The 25,312-nt window shown below is 38.7% G+C and overlaps 1 protein-coding gene across 1 annotated transcript in view; it reads left to right on the top strand.

Annotated features, from left to right (window-relative positions):
- Positions 1–25,312, top strand: part of LOC122113612 (aminopeptidase O (putative)) — a 344,600-nt gene that overhangs the window by 40,875 nt on the left and 278,413 nt on the right. Inside the window, exon 3 of the mRNA XM_042686676.1 lies at positions 3,629–3,795. Within this exon, the coding sequence (XP_042542610.1) occupies positions 3,629–3,795 (167 nt within the window). The remainder of the gene's footprint in view (positions 1–3,628; positions 3,796–25,312) is intronic.

The following is a 25,312-nucleotide window of genomic DNA, read 5'->3' as shown; positions in this document are numbered from 1 at the left end:
GCAAAAAGTAAGAAGGAGGGTGAGAGAAGAAAAAAATCAGGAAACTTTTTACATTCTTATCTCAGAAGTGACATCTACCACATCTATATCCTATTGGGCACAGAGACCAACCCAGTACAGCATAGAGGGAACTACACAATTAGAATGATGTGAGCAGCAGGAGGTCATTGGGGGACCAGCTTTGAAGCTGACTACCTCAAAGAAATCTTTTTTTTTTTTTTTTTTTTTTGATGCCAATACTGGGGCTTGAACACAGGGCTTAAGCGCTGTCCCTTAATTGTTTTTGTTTTTTGTTTTTTTTGCTCAAGGCTAGCATTCAACCACTTGAGTCACAGCTCCACTTGTAGCTTTTTGGTAGTTAATTAGAGCTAAGAGTGTCACAGACTTTCCTGTCTGGGCTGGCTTTGAACCCAATCGTCATATCTCAGCCTCCTAAGTAGTTAGCAGGTGTGAGCCATTAACACCTGGCAAGATGTCTTCTTTTCCTTCTTCCCGTTCTACACTTACTAAATCACTTACTAAGTCCTTTGAATTCTGCCTCATTGGATCTCTTTAGTATGACTTCATCTCAAAGCTAATGGATTATGCAGGGAAGAACTAGGGAGGCTGATGGAGGAAGTCTTGGGACCCTATATCTAAGCCCATGGATATAGTACATAATGATATGCTGGCATGGCTCCAAACCAACATTGGAAGGAGAAAAAGAACAACATCTTGGCAAGCTTGTCATTTGGCTGTGTAGAGGAGGAAACTTTGTCACACCAGACTCACCCAAGGCAAATGAGGTGCTGCAAGCACACACACTTTCAGTAGTGTCCTAAGCACCAGAGTGTAGCATGCAATCAGTCCTTGTTCATGAGGCAGACATCTTAGGAGAACTCTAGAGCAAGGGCTTTTCACTTCCCTGTAAATAGCATAAACAGATTGAACTCCACGAGTGTAGTAGATTGGAAATGGCTTCCTGGAGGTCTTTAATAAGAAAAATTGGAGATCTCTTCTGTTTCTGTGAGAAAGAAAACATCTTCCCTCAGCATCTTCCATTGTCAGGGAAAGCAAGAGTCACCTTGCCATTTGGCCAATGGAAATTCCTGCCCTTTTCCTACTAATTTTCCTTCTTGGGATTCTCTACACGATGGGATTTTTTTTTTTAAATGATGCAATACCTACTAGGTAGAATTTTCTGACTTAGAAATACCTTGGCTCCACCTAGGAATAATTTGAGCTGCTATGGGATCCCTCCCCTCCCTTTACCACCATCCTAGTGAGCATGCTGCTGTCCTTGCTAGGTCCTTGAACAGCCTAAGGCTGGGTAGTTAACTGAGGTTAAGTCAATTAGCCAAGGATCCATGGGGAACAGTGTAGACACTCAGAATTTGAAATTGATTGGTGGGAAGTCTGGGCCTTGTATGTAGTTTTTCTCTTTATTCATACATCTATATACTTGAGATATAGAGCCATAGACTTAGGACCAGAAGAGACAATAATTGTCATCTACCTCCTTCCCATTTAACCCCATTGTATCGTGACACGGAGAGCTAAAAGGTTTCTCTCAAAGTTATTTAATGAGTTGGCAAGCCTGCTAGGACTAATGTATTCTGACTTTCTGATTTTCTTTCTCTGTCTCATAAAAAACTTGTGAAATATCATGACATATGTTTGTAGGATAAGTGTACTGCAACTATGTTTATCTTAAGATCTACTTTCTGCTCTTGCTGGGATCTCTGGATCTTCAAGGAATTTTATTTCCCAGGCTCTCTTCTGCTGACTTCTAGCTAGGTTTGGCTGACAGGGAGCATTGGAGGAAGAGTTGAGAGCAGGAGCTGGTAAGAAACTCTCCTCGCTTCCTTTGGCAGTTTCAGTATAACAGTCTCCAATGTGATTCTAGCTCCTACTGCATAGTCCCCTTGTGATATTGGCTTCTGCCAGACCATCCCTGCCTCTGACCCAGTAACACTAACTAGCTCCTTCAACCTTAGGCATCAAAGCTAACTTGTACTTATCTCTAGGTTGCCTGCTGTCAGCTCTCCTATGATTTGTATAATTAGGTCCTGTATAAATCGATTTCTTGGCTCTCTTATCATTTGTATAATTAGTACGTATATAAATTACCTCTTTATTAAGACCCAGTGTTGGGCTGGGATGTAGCTCAGGGGCAAAGCACTTGCCTAGCAAGTGCAACGTCCTGGGTTCGATCCCAGTACCAAAAAAGAAAAGACAAAAAAACATACAGTTTTTTTTTTTTAAAGACCCAGTGTTTTCTCTTTTCCTTACTGGACCCTGACTGATAGAGTAAAGCCATCACTCTTGTATTCTTGCATAATGTGGGAACAAATTGACCATTGAGTTATAATGTTAATGAAAAAAGGAAAAAGCAGCTGAACTACGGTGGCTCAGACTCAGGAGGCTGAAATCTGAGGAGCAAGATTCTAAGCCAGCCCTGGGAAAAGTCTGTGAGATGCTTATCTCCAGAAAATTGGAAATACAGATACTAACTCAGGTTTTATAGTGCCAGCCTTGAGTTAAAAGCTAAGGAAGAGTGCAAGCCCTGTGTTCAAGCCCCAGGACTGGCACAAAAAGATGAAAAGCAGTTTTTCACAAGAAGTAGCACTCATCTCCATTTCACTGATTAAATGACATATTTGTAATTAACTCTGAAAAATAAAGAATAGAAACATATTCTTCAGATGTTTTTCTAAGGAATCAGCCTGTGCTTTTTTTACTCTGTGGTTCCAAAAGAACGAATTCCTTTGATTTTGTGGGTCTTGTTCATTTGTCAACTGTGACAATGATGGAAGGATTTTCTTGGTTGAGAATATCTATCTATCTATCTATCTATCTATCTATCTATCTATCTGTCTGTCTGTCTGTCTGTCTGTCTGTCTGTCTGTCTGTCTGTCTGTCTGTCTGTCTGTCTGTCTGTCTGTCTATCTATCTAGATAAGTTGTGGCACAGTGAGGCCTAAAGCTATGCAGTTGGTTTCGTATACTTGCTTTGGTAATTGTAACGTACTTGGCCTTCCCGTCACAAGCCTGGTTGTTGTGACCTGCAGTGCTGTTTGTATGCCAACCCCTGTTCTTGGCCTCCACACAAGGATTCCCACAAGGGTTCCATTTTAGAAGGTGGTTTCCAAGATTGGGGGTATCTGACCGCCAGCACTGGATTTGAGACCACCAGCTTGTTTTTCCAAACATTAATATCTCAATGATCTCCAAACATATTTTCTTTTCCAGAATACTTTCCAAAAAGTTTGTAAGAATGTCTCAAAACTTTTTTTTCTTTTGAAGGCACAAGGGCCTAAGGGGAGGGGGCAAGGGTAATATAAATTATAACTTGGCAGACTAGTATTTAAAACTTGATCCAATTTTTTTTCCTCTTAAAAAAAAACACCTTAAAAAAACACCTCTTTACATATTTAAGTAATTCATTTGGGAGAAATAACCACTGGACTATTCACATAGCTAGCCCCTTGGCAGTCTTGGTTGAATATGCTTTGAAACCAGACAACTGATAAAGCCTCAAATGTTTTCACTTTGAAAGTTCAACTTAACCTTCCCTACTATGGTGGTGAGAAAAGTGACAACTCATTTTAAAGATGCTCCTTCTTTGTGTCTTTGTCTTTCTTCTGCAGGCCATGTGTTTATACTATGGGATCTCCCATAAACAACAGGGCCCTTTTTCCATGCCAGGAGCCACCCGTTGCCATGTCAACATGGCAGGCTACAATTCGAGCAGCTGCATCTTTTGTTGTTTTAATGAGTGGAGAAAATTTTGCCAAACCAACCCTGCTTCAGGAAGGTACTGTACATGTGTTCTTTGCTTATTTATGTATTGCACACATGCTGGACCCAGGAACCCAATAAGCAGTGTTTTTCTAAACTTTAAAGAGCTGCTTTATTAGTTGAGTTGGAAATGAACATACTATAAAACATCCTGCCAGAGAAAACAAGCAGGGGATGAGGAGGGGCATTTGGGGATCTGGGCATGGAATTTAGAGTTCTTCATGCTAGAGTTATCAATTCATAGATTATTTTAGCAGTTAACTTTTACCTGATGGTTTGTGGGCCATAAGTGGGTGGTCTTGGGCGAAGACTTTCTAGTCAGGCAAGTGTGTCATGGAAATACCATTATGGTTGAATTATCTGTGGTTTGGTCATGGAGTCTATACTTGGTTGTTCACTATATTGAAAGATAGCACTCAAGCTGGCCAGCCCACTAGGGCTGTACTGGTAACGGATGTGTTCTGTACACATTTCCTACATGAAATTCTGAACCAAAAGTATATTAAGAAGGTAGAAGGCAAGTACTAATTATAATGAAGGTTAACACTTTTGAGTGAGATCCGAAGTATATTGATAACAGGTAAAATTTTTCAGTTGAAGTATTTCCTCACTTAAAATATAATGACTCCTTTTACATGTGTTATAGGAACTTTAAAATACACAGAAAAGTAAAAATAAGCTGGGTGCCCATGGCTCATGCCTGTAATCCGAGCTACTCAGGAGGCTGAGATATGAGGATCGTGGTTCAAAGCCAGCCCAGGCAGAAAAGTCCGTGAGACTCTTATCTCCAATAAACCACTAGAAAACTGGAAGTGGCACTGTGGCTCAAGTGGTAGAGTGCTCTCCTTGAGCTGAAGAGCTGAGAGACAGTGCCCAAGCCCAGAGTTCAAGCCCCACGACCGACCAAAAAGAAAAAAGAAAAGCAAAAATAATGCTCCTATTTTGTTTCATTTCCCTCCTATATTAGGAGTTATTTAAAATTATCCTTGTAACATGCAACAGTGTTTATTCTGTTTTTTTTTTCCTACACTCATGGCATATGTTGAACATATTTTAGGTTATTAACTATTTAAAAATATAATTTTAGGCTGGGCACTGGTCGCTCACGCCTGTAATCTTAGCTACTCAGGAGACTGAGATCTGAGGATAACAGTTCAAAGCCAGCCCGGGCAAGGAAAGTCTGTGAGACTCATATCTCCAATAAACCACTAGGAAACTGGAAGTGGTGCTGTGTGGCTCAAGTGGTAGAGCACTTGCCTTGAGCTGAAGAGCTGAGGGACAGCGCCCAGGCCCAGAGTTCAAGCCCCATAACCAGCCAAAAAAAAAAAAAAGTATATATATAATTTTAGGGTTACCATACTATTTTGTTGTGTGATTATGTCAATTCATTTAACATTTCTTTATTGGTAAATATTTTTACTATTTGCAGGTTTCTTCTAGGTGTAAAGCTGTGTTAAGTTTTTGTGGAGACACTTTCTACTGAATCTGAAGTTCAAACATGTTTAAGGCAATCTTTACATAGTCTGTATTATTTTCCAGAAAGATTGTACTAACTTATCTATCCATCAGTAATTACAAGGGTCTTTATTTCTTGGAATTTTCCTTATCAGGCAGGAATCTCTATTTATTTTGGATTACTTTGGTTATCAGGGTGTTTCATGTTTCTTAGCCATTTTACCTTTTTATCTGTTCATTTCCTTTGCCAGTTTTTGACCTGAGGACACTGGTTTTCAAAAAGTTTGTCTGTTTTTGATTTGGTTGGCTCTTAAAAAAATGAAGATGTTAAACTCTTACCATATTTGAACATAGATTTTTTTTTTCTGAGTTAGTGTGCCTTTTCATTTTAGATGATGTTTCTGGTCAATAAAAGATTTAAATTTTTAGAAGATTAAAATTGATCAGATTTCTCTTGGAATCTTTGCTTAAAATTTACCTACTTTTTAATATTTTATTATTTTAATATTTAGATATTTAATACTTCAAGCTTATATTTCATAATTTAACTCTCTACTTTCTATAGTTTATTCTCAACAGGATTTATAAAGTAAGAACTAAATATTACCTTTTTCCCCCAAGTAGAGAACCAACTACTTTAAGATAATTTATTGTATGTCTTCAGATTTGTGGCATTGTCTTTATCTTATGTTAGATTTGCATAAGAATAAAAGTCTTGAAGCAACATTTATTTGATTCTTAAACTACACAGAGAACAAAGCAAACAATACACGTAAAAATTTTATTTTTAAAAATAGCTCATTTACAATACAGTTTCCTTGTTATTCCTATTTCCAAGCTACCAACAGTTCTCTGCCTAAGGCAACCAAGGTTACCATTTTCATTTGTATGTTTGCCTCTTTTGTTGCATAAATTTATGCATATTTTTACATTGAACTTTCCTCTTTAGAACAAATTTATTTTATGGATATTTCATATAAGAGCATAAACAGCTTCCTTAATATTTGAAAGACAAATGTGTTTCATAAACGGACGTTTCACAATTTAGTTAGCTCTGGACCTCACTCCCTATTAAGTAAATAAAATAAAATCTGAATGTGAGCTCATTATCTCTGTATATTGCTTTTGTATTATATCTTCAAGGAATTACTATTATTCTTTTACATTATATTCCATTTCATATCGTATTTGTAATAAGCATTTAGACCTTCATTTTTGAGTTTAAGAAAAGGCTTTTATTTATTTATTTTTTCTAGAAGAGTGAATTTAAGGTATTTTTTCTGAATCCCTTAGATTGGCTTTCACTAATCTTCACTTACAAAGAATTCTTGAGGAAGTATATACTTGTATTAATTATTTAATTCATTCATTTAAGACAAGTTCGTACTACATTAGCCCTACATGGCCTTGAACTCATGATTCTTTTGCCTCAGCCTTCAGAGTGCTGGGATTGTAGATGGGTGCTACCATGTCCAGCTGATATAAATTTAAGTCACTTTCTTTAATAACTATAAATGTTATGACTATCAGCTCTAATTTAGTATCTCTGAAGGGAAATTTGATATGAGGGCTTAAAAAATTATGTTCAAGGGCTGGGAAGGTGGCTCAGTGGTAGAGTGCTTGCCTCGCATGCATGAATCCCTGGGTTTGATTCCTGAGCACCACATAAACAGAAAAAGCCGGAAGGGGTGCTGTGGCCCAGTGGTAGAGTGCTAGCCTTGAGCTGAAGAACTGCCCAGGCCCAGAGTTCAAGACCCATGACTGACAAAAAATATATATTTTTTCAAGTAGTCTGCTCTTGATGCATTGGATATGCATACTTTTAAAAAATTATGTAATTCAGGACTTTACAACAAATCTAGATGTGATGCCTTTCAGTCAGCTTGGCTACAGTATAATTTATATAGTTAGTAAATACATTTAAAATGAGATTTGATGTATATAATCTATATAATTAATTAACACTATTAATTAAGATATAGAACATTTCTATATCTTTCTATACTTCCTTATTCTTTTCAGTCACCACTGATATAATTTCAGTCCCTCTAGATTAGTTTTTCTTCTTCTAAAACTTGACAAAGATGAAATAATTTAGTATATACTCTTTTGTGTCTGCTTTGTTTTACCTGGCATGATGTTTGTGAGATTCATCCACATTACTGCAGGTTATCTATATCATATTCTTCTTTCAAAAAGTTGGTGAATAGTGGATCATTATATGAATAAGACCACAGTTTATCTACTTACCTATTTGTAGGCATTTGGATTGTTTTGACTATTTTGAAAAATATGCCATGAACACTTATGTATAAGACTTTTTGTAGATCTGGTTTTCATTTATCTTGGGTAAATACCTAAGAGTGGAATTACTAGATCATATGATAAAATATAAGTTTAAATTTCTAAACTTAACCTTGTGGTGTGATATCTGCCAAACCATATCCAAAGTGGTTTTTTTCATTTTATATTCCTACAAGTAATGTAGACAGGTCTATTGTTGCTCATGTTTGTAAGCACTTAGTAGTGTCAGTCCTTTGAATATGAGTCTTCCAACTAAGTGTGAAATAATTATCTTATTTTGGTTTTTGATTTTCATTTCTCTGATAACTAATGATGTTGAGTACTTTTTCATGTACTTATTGAATATTCTTATATTTTCCTTTGAGCAACATCTCTTTTAAATCATTTGTTTCTGATGTGGGCCCTTTTAGATGCCAATGGATATCCCTAAAGAATGTAAGAATGCTTTATATAATACTCTAGATAAATATATTACAAATAAATACTTCCACTCTGTGTGGCTTGCCTATCTATCTATCTATCTATCTATCTATCTATCTATTGATGGATCTATCTATTTTTGTCAGTCATGGGCCTGGGCTGAACTCTGGGCCTGGGCACCCTCAGCTCTTCAGCTCAAGGCTAGTGCTCTACCACTTGAGCCACAGCTCCACTTCCAGCTTTTTCTGCTTATGTAGTGCTAAGGAATGTAACCCAGGACCTCATATATGCAAGACAAGCACTCTACCTCTGAGCCACCTTCTCAGCCTGCCTTATTTTTTATTTGTTTGTGTGTGTGTGTGTGTGTTTACAGTGCTGGGGACCAAACCTAGGGCTTTGTTATATGCTTGGCCCTCTACCAGTGAGCTACATCCTGTGCCTTAATTATTCTGTATACCACTGATTGTAGTGACATTTTTTGTTCTTTATTAATTACATTAGAGTTAAATTATGATATGGTAACATTTCAATCCTTCATTTTAGAAAATCTTGGTTGTTTCATTATTTCAGTCTGCTATCTTCTTGTAATTTTTTTTTTTGGGGGGGGGGTCCAGTCGTGGGGCCTGAACTCTGGGCCTGAGCGCTATCCCTCAGCTCTTCAGCTCAAGGCTAGTGCTCTACCACATGAGCCACAGCGCCACTTCTGGGTTTTTTTCTTTTTGCTTATGTGGTGCTGAGGAATCAAACCCAGGGCCTCAGGCATGCAAGGCAAGCGCTCTACCACTGAGCCACTTTCCCAGCCCTCTTCTTGTAATTTTTTATTACTATTATTTTATAGAAATTATATCTTCTTGTACCATAGTGGTAGTGCCAGTTTCTTTCACTCTTTTTAGTTTTCATAGTAAATTTACTTCCAAGGCTTATTCATCCTCTGAATATTTAAAATGACAGCCTCTTTTACATTTATTCTGCAGTATTTTCCCCACAGTGTCCATGGCTTCCCCGTCTGGTGTGCCAGCCTATAGGAGAAAGTGGGTCAATTTCCCTTAGCTCCATTCACTGTCCATGTACGTGCTAAACCCCTCCTGAGTTCAATAGTTGGGAGATTTGCTGATACACAGCTCCTTTAGCCAAGCTTAGTTGGCAATTATTTAGTCAAGTTCTGCGAGACTCACATGGGATCTTCCTCTGTCCTCTCTGTTCAGCTCCTTGACATCCTGAATAGATAGGTGAGGCATTGCAATCTCAAGTAGGCCCTAATACATGGACTCTTTCTGCTTGTGGCTTACTACATTTCCCAGGATTCTATGTGGCTTTCTGCATTCCCTGCCAACTACTCCTGCATATGTTCTCCTTTATAGTGTGGCCCTTTAGTTCAGAAGTAAGGCTTTGTGTTTGGCAGTGCTTCTCAAACTTAAGCATTATTTTGCTTTTTAGAGAGAAACCTCATGATTCACTAAGATTGATTCAATTATAGATATTATAAAAATACTCTCTAAACTATAATCCTAAAATTAGTTACAATTCATGAGTGCTTTTAGCTTTTGTAGATCCATAAACCCAAAATAAAATAATAAATTAAACATAGATCAAGCTACTAAATCAATAAACTTCAAATCAACAACTTAAATTAGATATAAAGACTAATATTTTGCTAAAGTGAAATTGCCTGTCAGATTACAAATGTGTTTTTGATGGCTCCATGTATTTGTGTGTGTGTGATTGAATACTTGTCCTACTCTAGGCTAATGATGACCCAGTTCCTCACCACCTTTCTTCTGTCTGCTGTAAAGCTTTTGCTTATATAGTATAAGTTGTGATGTTATTTGGCTTTTACTTAGGCAAAAGCATCCTCCTATGTTCTTTTCTCACTACTTCTTAATGATAATAGCAGTCCTACAAATCCCTTTGTATTTGTATACAATTAATGCAGATGTGAATTATGAAGTCACTTGGCAGTGCTTACTTATGTCTGGATTGGCAAATGATAGCCACTGCCTGTTTTTTAAATAAAATTTTATTGGATCATGACCAGGTCTAGGGCCACTTTCATACTACAACAACAGAAGTGACTATTTGTGAGGCCCAATGTGGCTCTCTATAGAAAAAGTTTCCTGACCTGTACTATGTGTCTGTGGTTGACAATCTGTTGAAAGCCTGTCATAAAAAAAAGTTAAAGTAAGAATTAACAATATCCAGGCATTGGTGGCTCGCGCCTGTAATCCTAGCTACTCAGATCAACTATGAAGATCTGAGGATCATGGTTCAAAGCCAGTTGGGGCAGGAAAGTCTGTGAGACTTTTATATCCAATAAGCTACTCAAAAAAGCCAAGAGTGGCACTGTGGCTCAAGTGGTAGAGGACTAGTCTTGAACACAAAGAAGCTCTGGGACAGCATGGAGGCCTGGAGAACTCCCAGGACCGGCAAGAAAAAAATAATTAACTTTAAATTTTTCAGGGAAAGCTCACATACTTCCAGGAATATATCTAGTCATCGCTGTCATTCCTTCCTCCTCCTCCTCCTCCTCCTCCTCTTCCTCCTCTTAATAAATTACCAGTTAAGGGCAGAATTATAAGAAAGTAGATTCTTTGTTTATGTTCACACCACAGTTATACCTCATTTAGTGTAGTGTCACAAAACAGGCCATAGCAATTCAATGTGAAAAAGGATTTAGCTTGACTTGGAGAAAGAATTCTACTGCAGTTTCTCCTGCTGTCCACTGCTGGGGTTTATCAGAGGACAACCAAGAAACAGTACTAATAAAGCTCTTTGTTAGAACTCAAAGTGGCTGTTGTGGGGACGTAATCATGTCCACAAATGTATCTCCTTCCTTAGAGAACGGATATGCGGGCACAGATGATACTGTTTCCTTTCCTAGTCATGTTTTTTAGATTGGTGTGTTGGTCTCATAGGACTTCCACTCTTGTGCACAATGCCCTTTAAAAGGATGAGCTGTCCTTGAAAGCATGAACAGCAGAACCCTGCCCAGCAAGTCATAGTTTCCATCACAGTGACACATCATCAGCCTGATTAGCACATTTTCCAGGCACCAGCTGATTTCCCGAAAGAGGCAAAGCACCTGGGAACAGATAACACGAACACAAATGACAGCACAGCCCTTGGGCAGGGAACAGAAATCAGAGGACAGACCTCTGAGTCCTTGTTCCATGAGGGAAATCATTCCTCCTAACTGTTTTTAAAAAGAAAACGTAGGGTAATGATCAGCATAAGAATTTTATTAGCTGAATTGTCATTATTCTTTTTTCTCAGGAAGGCTAAGTCAAGGCTATAGATTTAGATTAACCCGTTTGACTCATTTATTATTCAGCTTCCTCAGTGTAAAGCCATTTGGGCAGGACTGATATCCTATGTGGGGTTGTCAGCCTGTGTTCCCTGCCCAAATATAGCCAAGCTATGGAGCGCAGTCAGTGCCAAGTACAATGCTTTGTATGTAGTCAATGCTCACCTGTTTATTTGTTGAATACACATGGGCTGTGTAATCAGATGAAAGTAATATGCTCAGGGAAGAAACCTTTAAAACCACTGGTGATAGTGACAAGAGTAATTTCAGGGTTATTTCTTTCACTTATGCTTCTGATTTTGCCAGCCTTGTTAAATGTTAAAAGAAAAAAATTGGTTCAAGTACATTTATTATTTTCCTTAGTAATCTTTTGTTTCACTTTGCTTTTATAAAGTCTAATTTAGTATATTCCTACTTCCTTAAAAATAAAAAACTCCATGCTACTTTGTGTGTGAACCCTCAAGAAATGAACAAGATTGTCTAATAAGCTTCTTCCAAATGAAGGAGAAAAAGCATACAAACAAGGAAAGGTGTTAAAAGCTACATGCACCCTTGCATAGGATCTCATTTCATTTTTCTTTGTGAAAGTAAGACTGTAGACATTACTTCATTCTGGGCAAAATGCTACTTACTCTCTGGCCTATTCGACAGACCAGCCCTCTCTCTTTCTCTTCACTGTGTGGGAAATTCCAGGAAAAAGCCAAGAATTCAGGGGCCAGACCCTCCTCCTGTGTGCAATTGAAAGCCAACTTTTCTTCCCTCTTGATGTCTCCAAATGAGCAATACTATTTAGACTGCTCCCACAGTATGCAACTAGGAATTATGTACAAGGAAATGGTAAATTAAAAGGCATTTAGGAATGGTTATGATTAAGTATTTTCCCCACAAAGGGAAAATGCACAAGTAGAGAAACTGCTTGTTTTTATAACTGGAGGCTTCGTTCTGGGCTAGCATACATACATACGTGTACTTTCCAGGGATAGCAGTGCAGAATAAATGGGCCTGTCTTTTCTCAAAAGAAAGCTGTCAACAAGCCAGGTTGAGTTCTCCTGGTCTGTCACACTCATGAGGTCCCACACAATGCAGTGCCTTGTACTTTTTTAGGTCTTTGTTGTTTTGTTTTGTGATTTGTTGTTGAGTTGTTCTTGCTTGCCCTTGCCACACTGCACTTAGCAACACAGCATATGTAGAAGTCATCATGATTTTGGGGGGACCATAATGATTCCGGGCAGGCATGTACATAGATTTTACCTTTGGCCTGATACTCATTAACATTTTCATGGGCAATAGAGTACAGGTTTACCATTTTGTGTCCACTTCATGGATCCGTTTTGTACCTACATTTTAGGTGAATTAGTTAATTGCATCGTAGACCCACATGGCTAAGGACACTTGGAATAACAAGGCTATTGGCCTAGGTTCCTTTAAGAAGACAACCTTACAGGAAAATCTCATGACCTCCAGAGGTACTGGTGTTCTTGCTTCAGTAGGTGGCGCTCTTTTACCTAGTTCACAAGATGATCTTGAAGGTCGTTCTCTCCTGGGCCTTCTGGGCCTCCTGGGCCTGAGGCGGTACCATGTTGCAGAGAGGGAAACCCGAAGCCTTGTTGGGTGGCATCAGTGCTTGTGAAGCCATGGCCTGAACTGGCACATTGCCCTGGTTAGTCAGAGCTGGTGCCTACCAGCCCAGGGCATCTTTTTGACTCCTTTGTTCTAGTGCCAGTTACAACCCTTGAGCAATAGCCAAGAAGAGCTAATGAAAGACGGTCACGCCATGGGTATTCAAGAGGGTGTCACCAGCTCATAAAAAATAGAATGCATAGATTTGGCATCTCACAAGGAGTAACAGAAGGAAAGCTGGGGTTTGCTGAAAGATGTGAGCATTGGAGAAGGAGGCTAAGGAGGAAGAACAGTGAAAATAAGTAGTTTTCCATCATATATATATATATATATATGTTGACATGTGCATATATAATATATAATTTTAAATATAATATACATATTGTATATGGTATATCAACATACACAGAAATATATTTCTCTATACATATTGTCAAACACTTTTATTTTCTGATGTGGAGTTACTCTAAAATAATCTTAACATATGGAATAGTTTGGAAAGAAAGTGTAGAAGTAAGAATTGTGAGTAGAGAAAGAAAGAATCTTGAAGCAGGAAATATAAGGGACTTCATTTAAACTGAAGAAGGAAATGTGGTATGTTAAGTAAAAGCATGCATCAATTTGATGTTTCTGAAGGCCTTTTGTTGTTTGCATAACCTATAGAAGCAAGGTTTAAAAGGCTGCTTTTAAAGGGAAGAATTCAAGTACCCGCTTTAATTTTTAGTGAAACTAGTAACTCGAAATACATGAAATCCTATGAGATATTGGACTTTACAAAAATAAGAATCTGCCTTTGCCTCAGCAAATGAAGCATGATAGTTGGGGTCATGCCTTTGGGTTCTGTGGTATGGTTGATCCATCTATAGAGGGCTTGATTTTCCATACACCTCCTATTAGTTTTCTGGTATTAGTTGGCATGACTGATGGATTCAAATGTCTGCAGTATCTTGATTTTTTTCCCTCTTACACCATTACGTTTTTCAAATAATGAGTAAATTTTTTTTTGCAAATTTAACAAAGTTTTTTCTCTCCACATGGTTTGATTACTACATACCTTCTTTCTTTTTCTCTCTTCACTGAGAATTGTTCTACCTCCTTGCAAGATAGAATCTTCATAACTATTCAAAGGACACTTTTCAGAGTAGTGAATGCAAAAGATAAGTAATTACATTAATACTTTCCTTATGCTACTTATTTCCAAAACTCAGTTTCATTTTTCACGTTTATTTGTTTCTAAGTTTGTTTATTGTGGTGCTGGGGCTCAAACACAGGGCTGCCTAATGCTAAGGAAGTGTTTTGCCATAGGTTTGCACCTTTAGCCCAAACTAAATTTTGTATTGTGATTTGAAAATCAATCTATTTCAAATCCTATTCTACCTGCAGAAAACAAAGTCATCTTTAAAGAAAATTTCAGTCCTGTTTTGGAGAGCCAAGTCTATATTTGGATCCTATAGTAGCTATTAACCTGATTCTAAGAATACTATCTCACATGACCTATCTGTCTTACTAGTGAGACAATTGAAATACAAGAGTGCGTCTCATAACTATTTTCTGATTCGTGGTGTTAGTATGTTAAGGAAAGATAGGTTCTCTATGAGGGATTCAGAAGTCTAGCACTACCGAGTCTGTGTAGAAGGGTGGGTGAGCTCGTGGCTACTCCAGCCTGGACAGTTGGGGAGCGGCATTGCCTTTAGGCCCTTTCTACTTACTGCCTGTTCCATCAGCCAAACTAATGAGTCCAGGCCTGGCTGTGAAGTCATCTGGGAGTGTGATGGGACTTCTGGCTTCTGTAGAGGAAAAAACTCTGGTTGGTGCAAGTACAACATGTTCTCTTTGTTTTGCAGCTGGTCTAGTGAGGAAGTCTAATGCAAGTGGATTGAATCAAAAAAAAAAAAAAAAAAGGAAAATGAAGGCATTCACTGTCTGTTTCATCGTGGATGGCTCATTGAAAGTAAACACCATTTAAATAGTCTCCAAATGGTCCATTCTATATGAAGTCATACAGGATGCCCCCTTTGGGTTGTCATTTCCCTTTAAATGGATTGCTTTGTGTGCACTATGTGTTTTAATGCCATTCAACCTTAAACCCCATCTGTGGGCCTCATCAGGTCGTGGGTTTTGGTGCACATGTGGTAACCATACCTTCAAATGTCTTTCACTGCTGCCGCCAGTAAGTTAGCCTGTGCAACAGAGAGAGGAAGCTATAAAGATGAGCACTCACAAATGATGACGAAGACAACAAAAGACTATGTGCCAATTACTCTGCCTAGTGATTTCTCTATGTGTTATCTAATTCAATCCTCGCATAATCCTATGAGATAGATCCTGTGATTATTCCCATGTTACACAAGAGGAAATTGATGTATACAGAGATTAAGTTATGTGCCTACACTGGCAGATACGGAACAAGTATTCAGTCAGTGCAACCTATTCAAAAGAAATAAACCCACACCAGCTCTCTAGCAAAACAAGCTTATCAAACAATAGACAATCCAGAAGTAGGTACTCCCTGCCTCACTTTCTCAATTTTCACTTTGCTATTTGCATATTTGGGAAGTTGAGATGTTCCCTGTGGCAGTGGGTAGGCTTCAGGCAAGACACGGAGTTCAGTGGAATAATGCACATACCCATAAATCAAAAGAGACTTTTATTTTAACCAAATGAGAGTACTAGCAATGTTTCATAGTACTAGACTAATAAAGACCTTATTCAGGGCACTAGAAGTGCTCCATGATCTCAATTCTGGCTCTAATATTCACTGAGGATTGGGTTGATGTGCAGGCCAGACAACTTTGAGAGGATTCTTCCGGAGGAACACTATGAGTCACCAGGGCTTTGAGTTCTAACTGGTTCCTAATGGCCCAGCCAATTGAGCTGCTCCTATTTGACTATCATTTGGTAGCTAAACAAACATTTTTGTTTTGAAATTTTCAAATGAGTAATTGGGGGAAGTGAAGGAAGGGGTGACATTGTCCAAAAAGAAATGTACATTATAAATACATTAGAAACAATAGCAAGAAAGGAAAAACCACTTGCGTCCCTATCTTGGGGTTCATTTTGCTTAACATCATCTTATCTGGTCATATGTATATAGCTTTTGACCTTTTCTGCTTGACTCATACATATACTAGTTATTGCAAATAAGGGAAACCATGGGACCTACGTTTCTTTGGGCTTGTTTTACTTCACTTAATATGATTTTTTCCAAGTCTTTCCATTTCCTAACAAATGGGGCAATGTCATTCTTTCTGATAGAGGCATAGAATTCCATTATATATGTATATATATATATATATATATATATGTATATATATATATATCACATTTTCTTTTTTTAAATACATATTTATTATTATAAAATTATTATAAAATTACTGTACAGAGGGGTTACAGTTAATGAGCAAGGTAATGAGAACATTTCCTATCAAGCACTGTTACCACCTCCTTTGTTTTTCCCCCACCATCCCTTCCCTCCCACCTCCACAACTACACTGCCTCCTCCCCCTTACTCCCCCCTCCCTGCCTAAATTGTAAAGCTTGTTTTTCAATATAGTGTCTTGTATATCTCATTGTTACAATGGGTCAACCAGTATCCCTATTTAAGCATTTTGTTTTTTCCCTTCCCCTCCCCAAAGTAGAGAAGTGTATATACAAGATGCAGGACACCGACATCAAATACAGTGAAAACAGGGGTTATAGTGCAGGGGAGGCACATACAAAGAAAAAAATCACATGGAACATTATAAATACATTAGGAACAATAGCAAGAAAGAAAAAAAATACATGTGTCCCTATCTTAGGGTTCGTTTCACTTAACATCATCTTATCTGGTCATATGTACATAGCTTTTGACCTTTTCTGCTTGTCCCAGACATATACTAGTTATTGCAAATAAGGGAAAACATGGGACATATGTTTCTTTGTGCCTGGCTTACTTCACTTAATATGATTTTTTCCAAGTCTTTCCATTTCCTAACAAATGGGGCGATATCATTCTTTCTGATGGAGGCATAGAATTCCAGTGTGTGTGTGTGTGTGTGTGTGTGTGTGTGTGTGTGTGCGTATTACATATATATATATATATATATATATATATATCACATTTTCTTGGTCCATTCATCTACTGAGGGGCATCTAGGTTGGTTCCATATCTTAGCTATGGTAAATAATGCTGTTATAAACATAGTCGTGCTGGTAGCTTTAGTATGGTCTTGTTTGTGATCATTTGGGTAAATGCCCAAAAGTGAGATTGCTGGGTCATAGGGGAGCTCTATGTGGAGTCTTGTGAGGAACCTCCATACTGCTTTCCAAAGTGGTTGAACAAGTTTACATTCCCACCAACAATGCAGTAAGGTTCCCTTCTGGCCACATCCCCTCCAGCATCTGTTGTTGTTAGAGTTCTTGATTATAGCCATTCTAACTGGGGTGAGGTGGAATCTCAATGTTGTTTTGATTTGCATTTCTTTTATGGCTAGAGAGGTTGAGCATTTCTTCATATGTCTATTGGCCATTCTTTTTCTTCTTTTTTTATTGTAAAAATGTTGTATAGAGGGTTTACATGAGTAGGGTAATGAGTACATTTCATAGCGAGCGTTGTTACCTCCTCCTTTATTTTTCCCCTACCATCACTTCCCTCCCTCTCCAATGCACTCCCCCCCCCACATTGTAATGTTCATTTTCAATTTTACTGTCCTGTACATCTCGTCATCCCAGTGGGTCAGCCTGCATCCCCATTTAAGCATTCTGCAATATCCCTTCCCCTCCCCAACTTGCAAAAATGTATATACAAGATGTAGAACACTGGCATCAAATCCAGTGAAAACAGGGGTTATACCATGGGGGAAGAACCTACAATAGAAACAAAAGAATGGCTATTCTTATTTCCTCTTCAGAGAAGTTTCTCTTTAAGTCTTTAGCCCACTTACTTATTGGGCAGTTGTTTCTTTGAGGATTTGTTGTTGGGGGATTTAATTTTTTGAGTTCCAGGTATATTTTAGATATGAGACCCTTGCCCGTTCTATGGCTAGTAAAGATCTTCTCCCAATCTGTGGGCTTTCTATTGATCTTGCTAGCTATGTCCTTTGCCATGCAGAAGCTCTGCAGCTTCCTGCAATCCCATTTGTCCCAATTTGATTTGTTGTACCATGTGATTTTTTTTTTTTGTTTCTTTGAATGTTCCTCCCCCGTGGTATAACCCCTGTTTTCACTATATTTGATGTCGGTGCCCTGCATCTTGTATATTCACTTCTCTACTTTGGGGAGGGGAAGGGAAAAGACAAAATGCTTAAATAGGGATACAGGTTGACCCATTGTAACAATGAGATGCAATGTATTTTTACAATAGGAAACATAAAAAATTAAAAGAAATGTACTCATTACCTGACTTACAAATTGATAACCCTGCTGTGCAACACCTTAATAATAACAACAAATTTATAATTAAAAAGTTCAAGTGAGAAACACTTTATTCCAAATAAGTTCCAATTAGTAGAGAACTTTAGGACTCTTTAGAAAGAAAGTTTTAAAAAAATCATGTTCATTGTATTGGAAGAAATCATCCTTAGCATTTAAAATACGAATTTAGGTGATTTTTTTTACATATTCAGCAAAAATAAAAGTTTCCTCTCCCCTTACTTAACAGAGAAGACTAAGGGAATAATTGCAGTTCTAAATATTTGTGTTAGGGCTTGATTCAGGTTGTTATAATTTTTGCTCTCTTACGCCTAAATTTTAGATTATTTAAGGTCCTGACTTTCTTATTCTTACTATTTACCACACATTTCCATTCTTCTTATTTGCCATAGCCTTTTGTGGCTTTAGTGCCGTCCACATATCACCTTGAGAGGACACGCATTATTCTGACAAAGGTACAAAAAGGTATTATGTAGTATTATGAAAAATGGTACTGTGGATTCCTGGTGATTTTGTATGGGGTTCTTCTGGAAGCATTTTCTCTTGGAAGGAGTTTCAGTTCCTACTGTTTTCACGGTCTCATCTTGCCCCCATATATGAGATAGTGTCAAAAACCAGTCAGGCCACTCAAAAATCATATCAAAATCCACCACAGTGTGGAGAGGAAGGCCTGTTGTGTAGTATTTCATTGTGTGTGTGTGTGTGTGTGTGTGTGTGTGTGTGTGTGTGTGTGTGCATGTGCATGAATGTGTGTGTGCATGCGTGCATGCAAGCATGTACAGGGATGCATTGGTACTGGGGCTTGAACTCAGGACCTAGATGCTGTCTGTTAATGTGTCTTTGCTCAAAGCTAGCACCCAACCAATTGAGCCACACCTCCACTTCTGGCTCTGCGCTTGTGCCTGTGTGTGTGCCTGTGTGTGTGTGTGTGTGTGTGTGTGTGTGTGTGTGTGTGTGTGTGTGTGTATGTGTGTGGTGTATAATAATGAATCTCACAGACTTTCCTGACGCAGCTAGCTTTGAAACAGATTCTCAGACCTCAGCCTTGTGAGTAGCTATATACGTAAGTCACCATGCTCTGCCAGTGTTTCATTCTTAAAAAGATTTTCTAATATAGTAAATAGATACTCCTTTTCTCTAAATTACTTATTTTTCTGAGTTGTGTTTTATCATTTTAATAGTATCTCAGGATAAAAAATATTGTGTATTTTCCAATTAATTGACAGGTATTGTTTTAAATTGTTTTACATTTAGATGCAATATTTAAAGATTCAGATAATTGTGGTGTTTTGTTTTTTTTTTATAATCCTTCTCCAAAGAGCAATCCTCTGTATTCATCCCCCTCACCATTTCTCCTGCTTCTGGAGAATTTTGTTGCTTTTAGCCAGGCTGAGAAAGCAAATCTCTTATTGCTCTCATACGTGGAGTTTAGACCTAATATAATGGTGATAGTGGTGGCAGTGAGGATGATAATGACGATGGTGATAGGATATGAATGTAAAAGGGAGACTGTTGAGAAGGGCCAGTGGGATGATTGAGGAAGAAAGGGGAGGGTATTGTGGGAGATGAAAAGGACCAAAGTCCATTACATACATACATATATATATATATATATATATATATACATATATATACCCATCGCACATATATATGTATATACATATGTATATGTGTATATATACACATATGTACATATACATATATACACATACACACATATACACATATAGATAGGTAGATATAGATAGAAAGATAGAAAGATAGCATAATGATAAACACCAAATACTGTAGGGGTGGAAGGAAGGGAATTAAGGGATTATTAAAGAGGGGGTAAACATTCAAAGTACTCAATACATCTATGGAATTATTAAATGAAACCCCCTTGTACATTTTAAACTGATGATACAATGTTTACTCCATATGTCACTCAATGAAAATTGTTAGTTCCTCAGGATTATTCTTCTCCTCATAGCAGACAGAACTAAGCTCTTCTGTCTCCCAACCCCAACCCATGTGAGCCAATTGTACACATGCTTCCTTCTCAGTATGCTGGGGATGTATCATGACCTTGTTTAGCTCAACAGTTTTAATTTATTTATATATGTATTTGTTATTAAGAGCTAAGCCATGCTATAAAACTATGATTACATTATTTCTGTACATGTTAGTTTTTCTTGGAGTTAATAACAATATTATTATTTGAGGTCTTTTCACGTTTTTCTTTGTATTTATCCACACTAGACTTGTTGAAAGTTGTTAAATCTCTTTTCAAGCTGTTCAGATGCATCCATTTTTCCCTCAGTTTTGAGGGACATGTATCGGATCCTAGTTAGGGATAGAGAAGGGTGGCTTAGGCAAAGGCTGTCATGGTGGGAAACCATGAAACACAATCATCTTTCTTGTTCCTCTCAGGCTGGGCAGTTGGTTCTAAGAACAGCCCAAGTGCTGAGTGTTTAGGACAGATGCAAACAAGCCCTCCCACTTTCAATCTCTCTTCCAGGATAGGAGCAGTCCAACCAAGACAGGTGATTACCTGCTTTGATTCCTAGGGACAAGGGAACCATTTAGAAAGGCTCTAGGCAGTGTTGGGCTGCTGATCTGTAAATCAAACCAAAGATACATTCTCTAAGAGGGAGAAGACTAGGGACCCAATGTGACCAGATGAAGAAGCCTGGGATTTCCCCTTGTCCTCTATGGTGAATGAGACATCTCCTTCCTACTCTCCAGGAGTCTGTGAATTCTTTTTACTTTCTTTTCTTGGCTTTCAAGTAAACTTACTCTGTTTACCTGGAACATTTTCCTACCCTTTTGTTCTTTAATTGTCAGAGAAAAGGAATCTCCCCCTAGAAGGTATTGATTTCATCTTCCTGAAAATGGAGAAGCTCCAAACCTGTCCAGATGGGCATAAGTTGCTGTCTGTACTGGGTGCATAGCTCCACCATATTTTTGTTTGTTTCAGTTTGATCTCTCTTCCCCCTTTTAAGGTAATAATGAGGTTTGAGCTCAGGGCTTCCCATTTGCCAGGCAGGCACTCTACTGCTGAAACACACCTCCAGCCCTCCCTTTTTTTCTGAGCTAGTTATTTTTGCCCAGGCATGTCTGGATCACAGACTATCTATTTTAGGGTTCCCAGATGCATACCATAGCATCCTGCTTCTTTCTGTAGAGATGGAATTTCATGGACTTTTCTGGTTGGGCTGGCCTGAAACATAATCCTCCAAGTCTTAGCCTCCCATATAGCTGAGGATGACAGGTGCTCACCAGTGAGCCCACCTTATGAGTCAAGAAGAGTTCTCTTGAACTTCTTTTTCCTCAGCTGGCCTTAACCTGTGATCCTACTGTTCTCAGCCTTCCAAGCAGCTAGGATACCAGGCATGACTCACAGGTGCCTGACTTATTGCCCCTTTTTTTGAGGGGGGGGGGGTCAGTTGTGGGGCTAGAACTCTGGACCTGGGCTCTGTCCCTCAGCTCTTCAGCTCAAGGCGAGTGCTCTACTGCTTAAGCCACAGTGCCACTTCTGGTTTTCTAGTGGTTTATTGGAGATAAGAGTCTCACGGACTTTCCTGCCCAGGCTGGCTTTGAACCATGATCCTCAGATCTCAGCCTCCTGAGTAGCTAGGATTACTGGCGTGAGCCACTGGCGCCCGGCCTATTACCTCTTTTTGAAGCATACTTTCTATAGTCTGGCAGCTTCCAGAGAATATGGTGTATGTGAGGTAAATTTTTTTTGACTCTACAGGTCTGAATGTATCCTTAATAGTAATTCTTTTCTTTCTCTTTTTGGAAGCTTATAGGATTTTCTTTTCATTTCTGGCTTCTATATTTCATAATGCTCTATCTTGATGTGGATCGGTTTTTACCCAGTATTCTGAATATTTTGTGCCCTTTCAGTCCAGAAAGCTGTGAACCTTCAGATGGGCACAATTTTCTTGAATTTTTTTTTTTTTTATTACTTTCTTACTGTCAAGGTGATGTACAGAGGTCTTGAGATTTTCGGCTGATAGCTTTCTCTCTCTCTCTCTTTACAGTCAGATTTTTATGGAGTTTCTATTACTTGGATGGTGGACCTTCTGAATGGCACTACCAGTCTTCCTCATTACTCTTCTTCCTCCTTCTCCATCTCCTCTTCTTCCTCTTCTTCTTCCTCTTCCTCCTTTTTCTTCTGGTGATACTGGGGCTTGAATTCAGGTCTTGTGCTTGGTAGTCAAGCATTTCACCACTTGAGCTGCAACTCTAGCTCTGTTTAGTGTTTATTTTTCAGATAGAATTTCATTTTTTTCCTGGATTCTCCTAACTCTGCCACCTGCCTAGCTGGGATTACCGGCTCATGGCACCACATGAAGTGTAGGTTAGGGTCCCATTTTGCCTGGGCTGATCTAAAAGTACAATTCTCCCATATCCATGTCCTGTGCACAGTTGGGATTACACCTATGCCCAGCCCTTTGTTTAGATTTTTTTGTTCCACTTCCTTCACCATTGTATTTCATCCCATATCTTTTACTGTTTTTCTTTTCTTCTGCCATGCTTTTAATTTTCTTTTATTTTTTTTCCTTTTCTTTTCTTTTTCTTGCCAGTTGTAGGGCTTGCACTCTGGGCCTAGACGCTGTCCCTCAGCTCTTCAGCTCAAGGCGAGTACTCTACCACTTGAGCCACAGCACCACTTCTGATTTTCTGGTGGTTTATTGGAGATAAGAGTCTCACGCACTTTCCTGCCTGGGTTGGCTTTTAACCACAATCCTCAGATCTCAGCTTCCTGAGCAACTAGGATTACTTTTAACTTATTTTTATAATAATAATAATTACTATGACTATTATTATTATTGTATAAACTCAGGGCCTCATGCTTGTTCAGCTTGCTTGCTCTGCCAGCACACTACTCCCTGAACCATGTCTCTCCAATTGGGTTTTTTGCTAGTTGTTTTTTGAGATGGAGTCTCGAGAACTTTTCTGAGCTGATTTCAAACCATGATCCTCTGATCTCAGCCTCTTCAGTAGCTAGGATTACAGGCATGAACCACTAGTGCCCAACTGCTTTTCTTTTTCCTTGTCTTTTTCTTTTGTCAGTCGTGGGGCTTGAACTCTGGGCTTGGGCGCTGTCCGTGTGCTCTTCAGCTCAAGGCAAGCACTCTACCACTTGAGCCACAGCACCACTTCCAGTTTTCTAGTGGTTTATTGGAGATAAGAGTCTCACTGACTTTCCTGCCCAGGCTGGCTTTGAACCATGATCCTCAGATCTCAGCCTCCTGAGTAGCTAGGATTACAGGCTTGAGCCACCGGCGCCCGGCTCTTATTTTTCTTTATTAAGGAATGTTCTTTAAATTACTTTACTGTATTTGTAGGGCTATTATAAATAATCTTTGTTCTGAATATTTTGGTGTGTTTTTTGAACCTGTCTTCTCCTTGAGTGGTTACTGTCTTCCAAGATACTCATTTATTTTAGTCTCAGTTTTGTATTACAACCTTTTGACAGGTGCCTTGGAGGTCCTTGGTATGTCTGCTTGCATTCAAGAAGAGGAATTAAAATACTGCCTAGCAGGTCTACATGCACACATGAGTCTGGGAAACCATGAGCATTGATATACTGATCATAGGAAGCCAAAATATTTGGAAGCACAAATAGGCTGATCATAGGAAGCCTCTAATGTTAATACCATTGGGCATCTTGGGCATCCTTCAATCTCCTGCCTGGAGACTGAATGCTGAGGTACTATCATCTGGGAACCAAATAAGGGGAGAGGCTGTGGTCTCTTCATCCTATGTGCATGTGTTTAACTAGTCTTCTTCATTTGCCTTCTCCTGTGTCATTTCTTCCCCCAATCCCATCTTCTAATTTCTCTAGGAAATAAGCCTCCTGTAGTTTGCCAGGCTCTGTGGGGGATGCACAAATGGCCCATCTGCTTGGGTTGGCCTGCAATGTAATCCTTCCACTCTCAGCCTTCTGTGTAGCTGAGGATAAACAGGTGCTCAACCGTAGGCCCACCTTATGAGTCAAGAAAGGTTCTCTTGAACTGATCCTGTCATTCTCAGCCTTCCAAGCAGCTAGAATATCAGGAGGGACTAAATAGGAGGAGGACATTCATGAATGTAACTACTTCTAGATGAACCCTAAATCTGACATCCTGTCCATTTATTCACCAAATTGGATAACCATGAGCATTCTATGGTTGTTTAGCTCTGCACAACTTAAAGAAAGACAGTAATAGGCTCTGTTAGTGGGCTAAAAGAGCAGTGTCATTCTAACTGAAATTCTTCTTTATGGGAACATGCAGAGTGGAGAAATTGTTTTATGATAGAAGGTGATATCTCTTAAGACAGTATCAACTTAATAAACTTAATAGCAGATGCTTCAAAAGTGTTACGTTGAATCAGGTGAAATAATCAGCATTTAAAAATGTTAAAATTATGTTCCCATCTTAAGACTGAAAGAAGTGGTGTTACAAATTATCAATCACTTGACTCTTTAATAAAAACCTTTCTATATCCATTTTCACCTGGAGAAAGGAGTGCTAGTTATAATCATAGCCCTGTTCTAGACTAGTTGGAAGTCCCTGGCTGTTAACTTCTGTCCTGCTTTTAATCTGCACAGCAAGGAGCTGTAGACTAGCTGAACATTAAAAGCATGAAGGTAGAGTTAATACTTGAGTTTTCCATACCTAATGAGTTTCTGAGTTGAGCTTACAACCCAGGAGTTTCCCTTCCATAATTTAACATTTTCTACTGTATCCCTTTTAGATGAACTTGAATTGCATTTAGACAAAGTAACTTAGCGGCAACTCAGAAATGATAATTATTTAGGCGTTCAGTGACTATCCCTTGTGCTTCCAAATATTTTGCTACCTAATAAGGATAAATATGACATGCTTTTTTCTCTGTGGGAACAAGCAGCCTATGCCCTTCTGCGTTTGCAGTTGTGAGTTACCACCTCAACTACCTTTCAATATTTCTAGCCTCACTGAGAGCTTCAAATTGATCAGTAGATGAAACCCATACCTTCTTGGCTGCCTTGAAATCATCGAAGTTT

The sequence above is a fragment of the Dipodomys spectabilis genome, unplaced genomic scaffold (genome assembly GCF_019054845.1).
Source record: "Dipodomys spectabilis isolate Male_0828 unplaced genomic scaffold, ASM1905484v1 ptg000098l, whole genome shotgun sequence".
In the NCBI taxonomy this organism is placed as follows: Eukaryota; Metazoa; Chordata; class Mammalia; order Rodentia; family Heteromyidae; genus Dipodomys; species Dipodomys spectabilis.
Note: the sequence above shows the minus strand (reverse complement) of the source record. Positions and strands in the feature narration are given on the sequence as shown.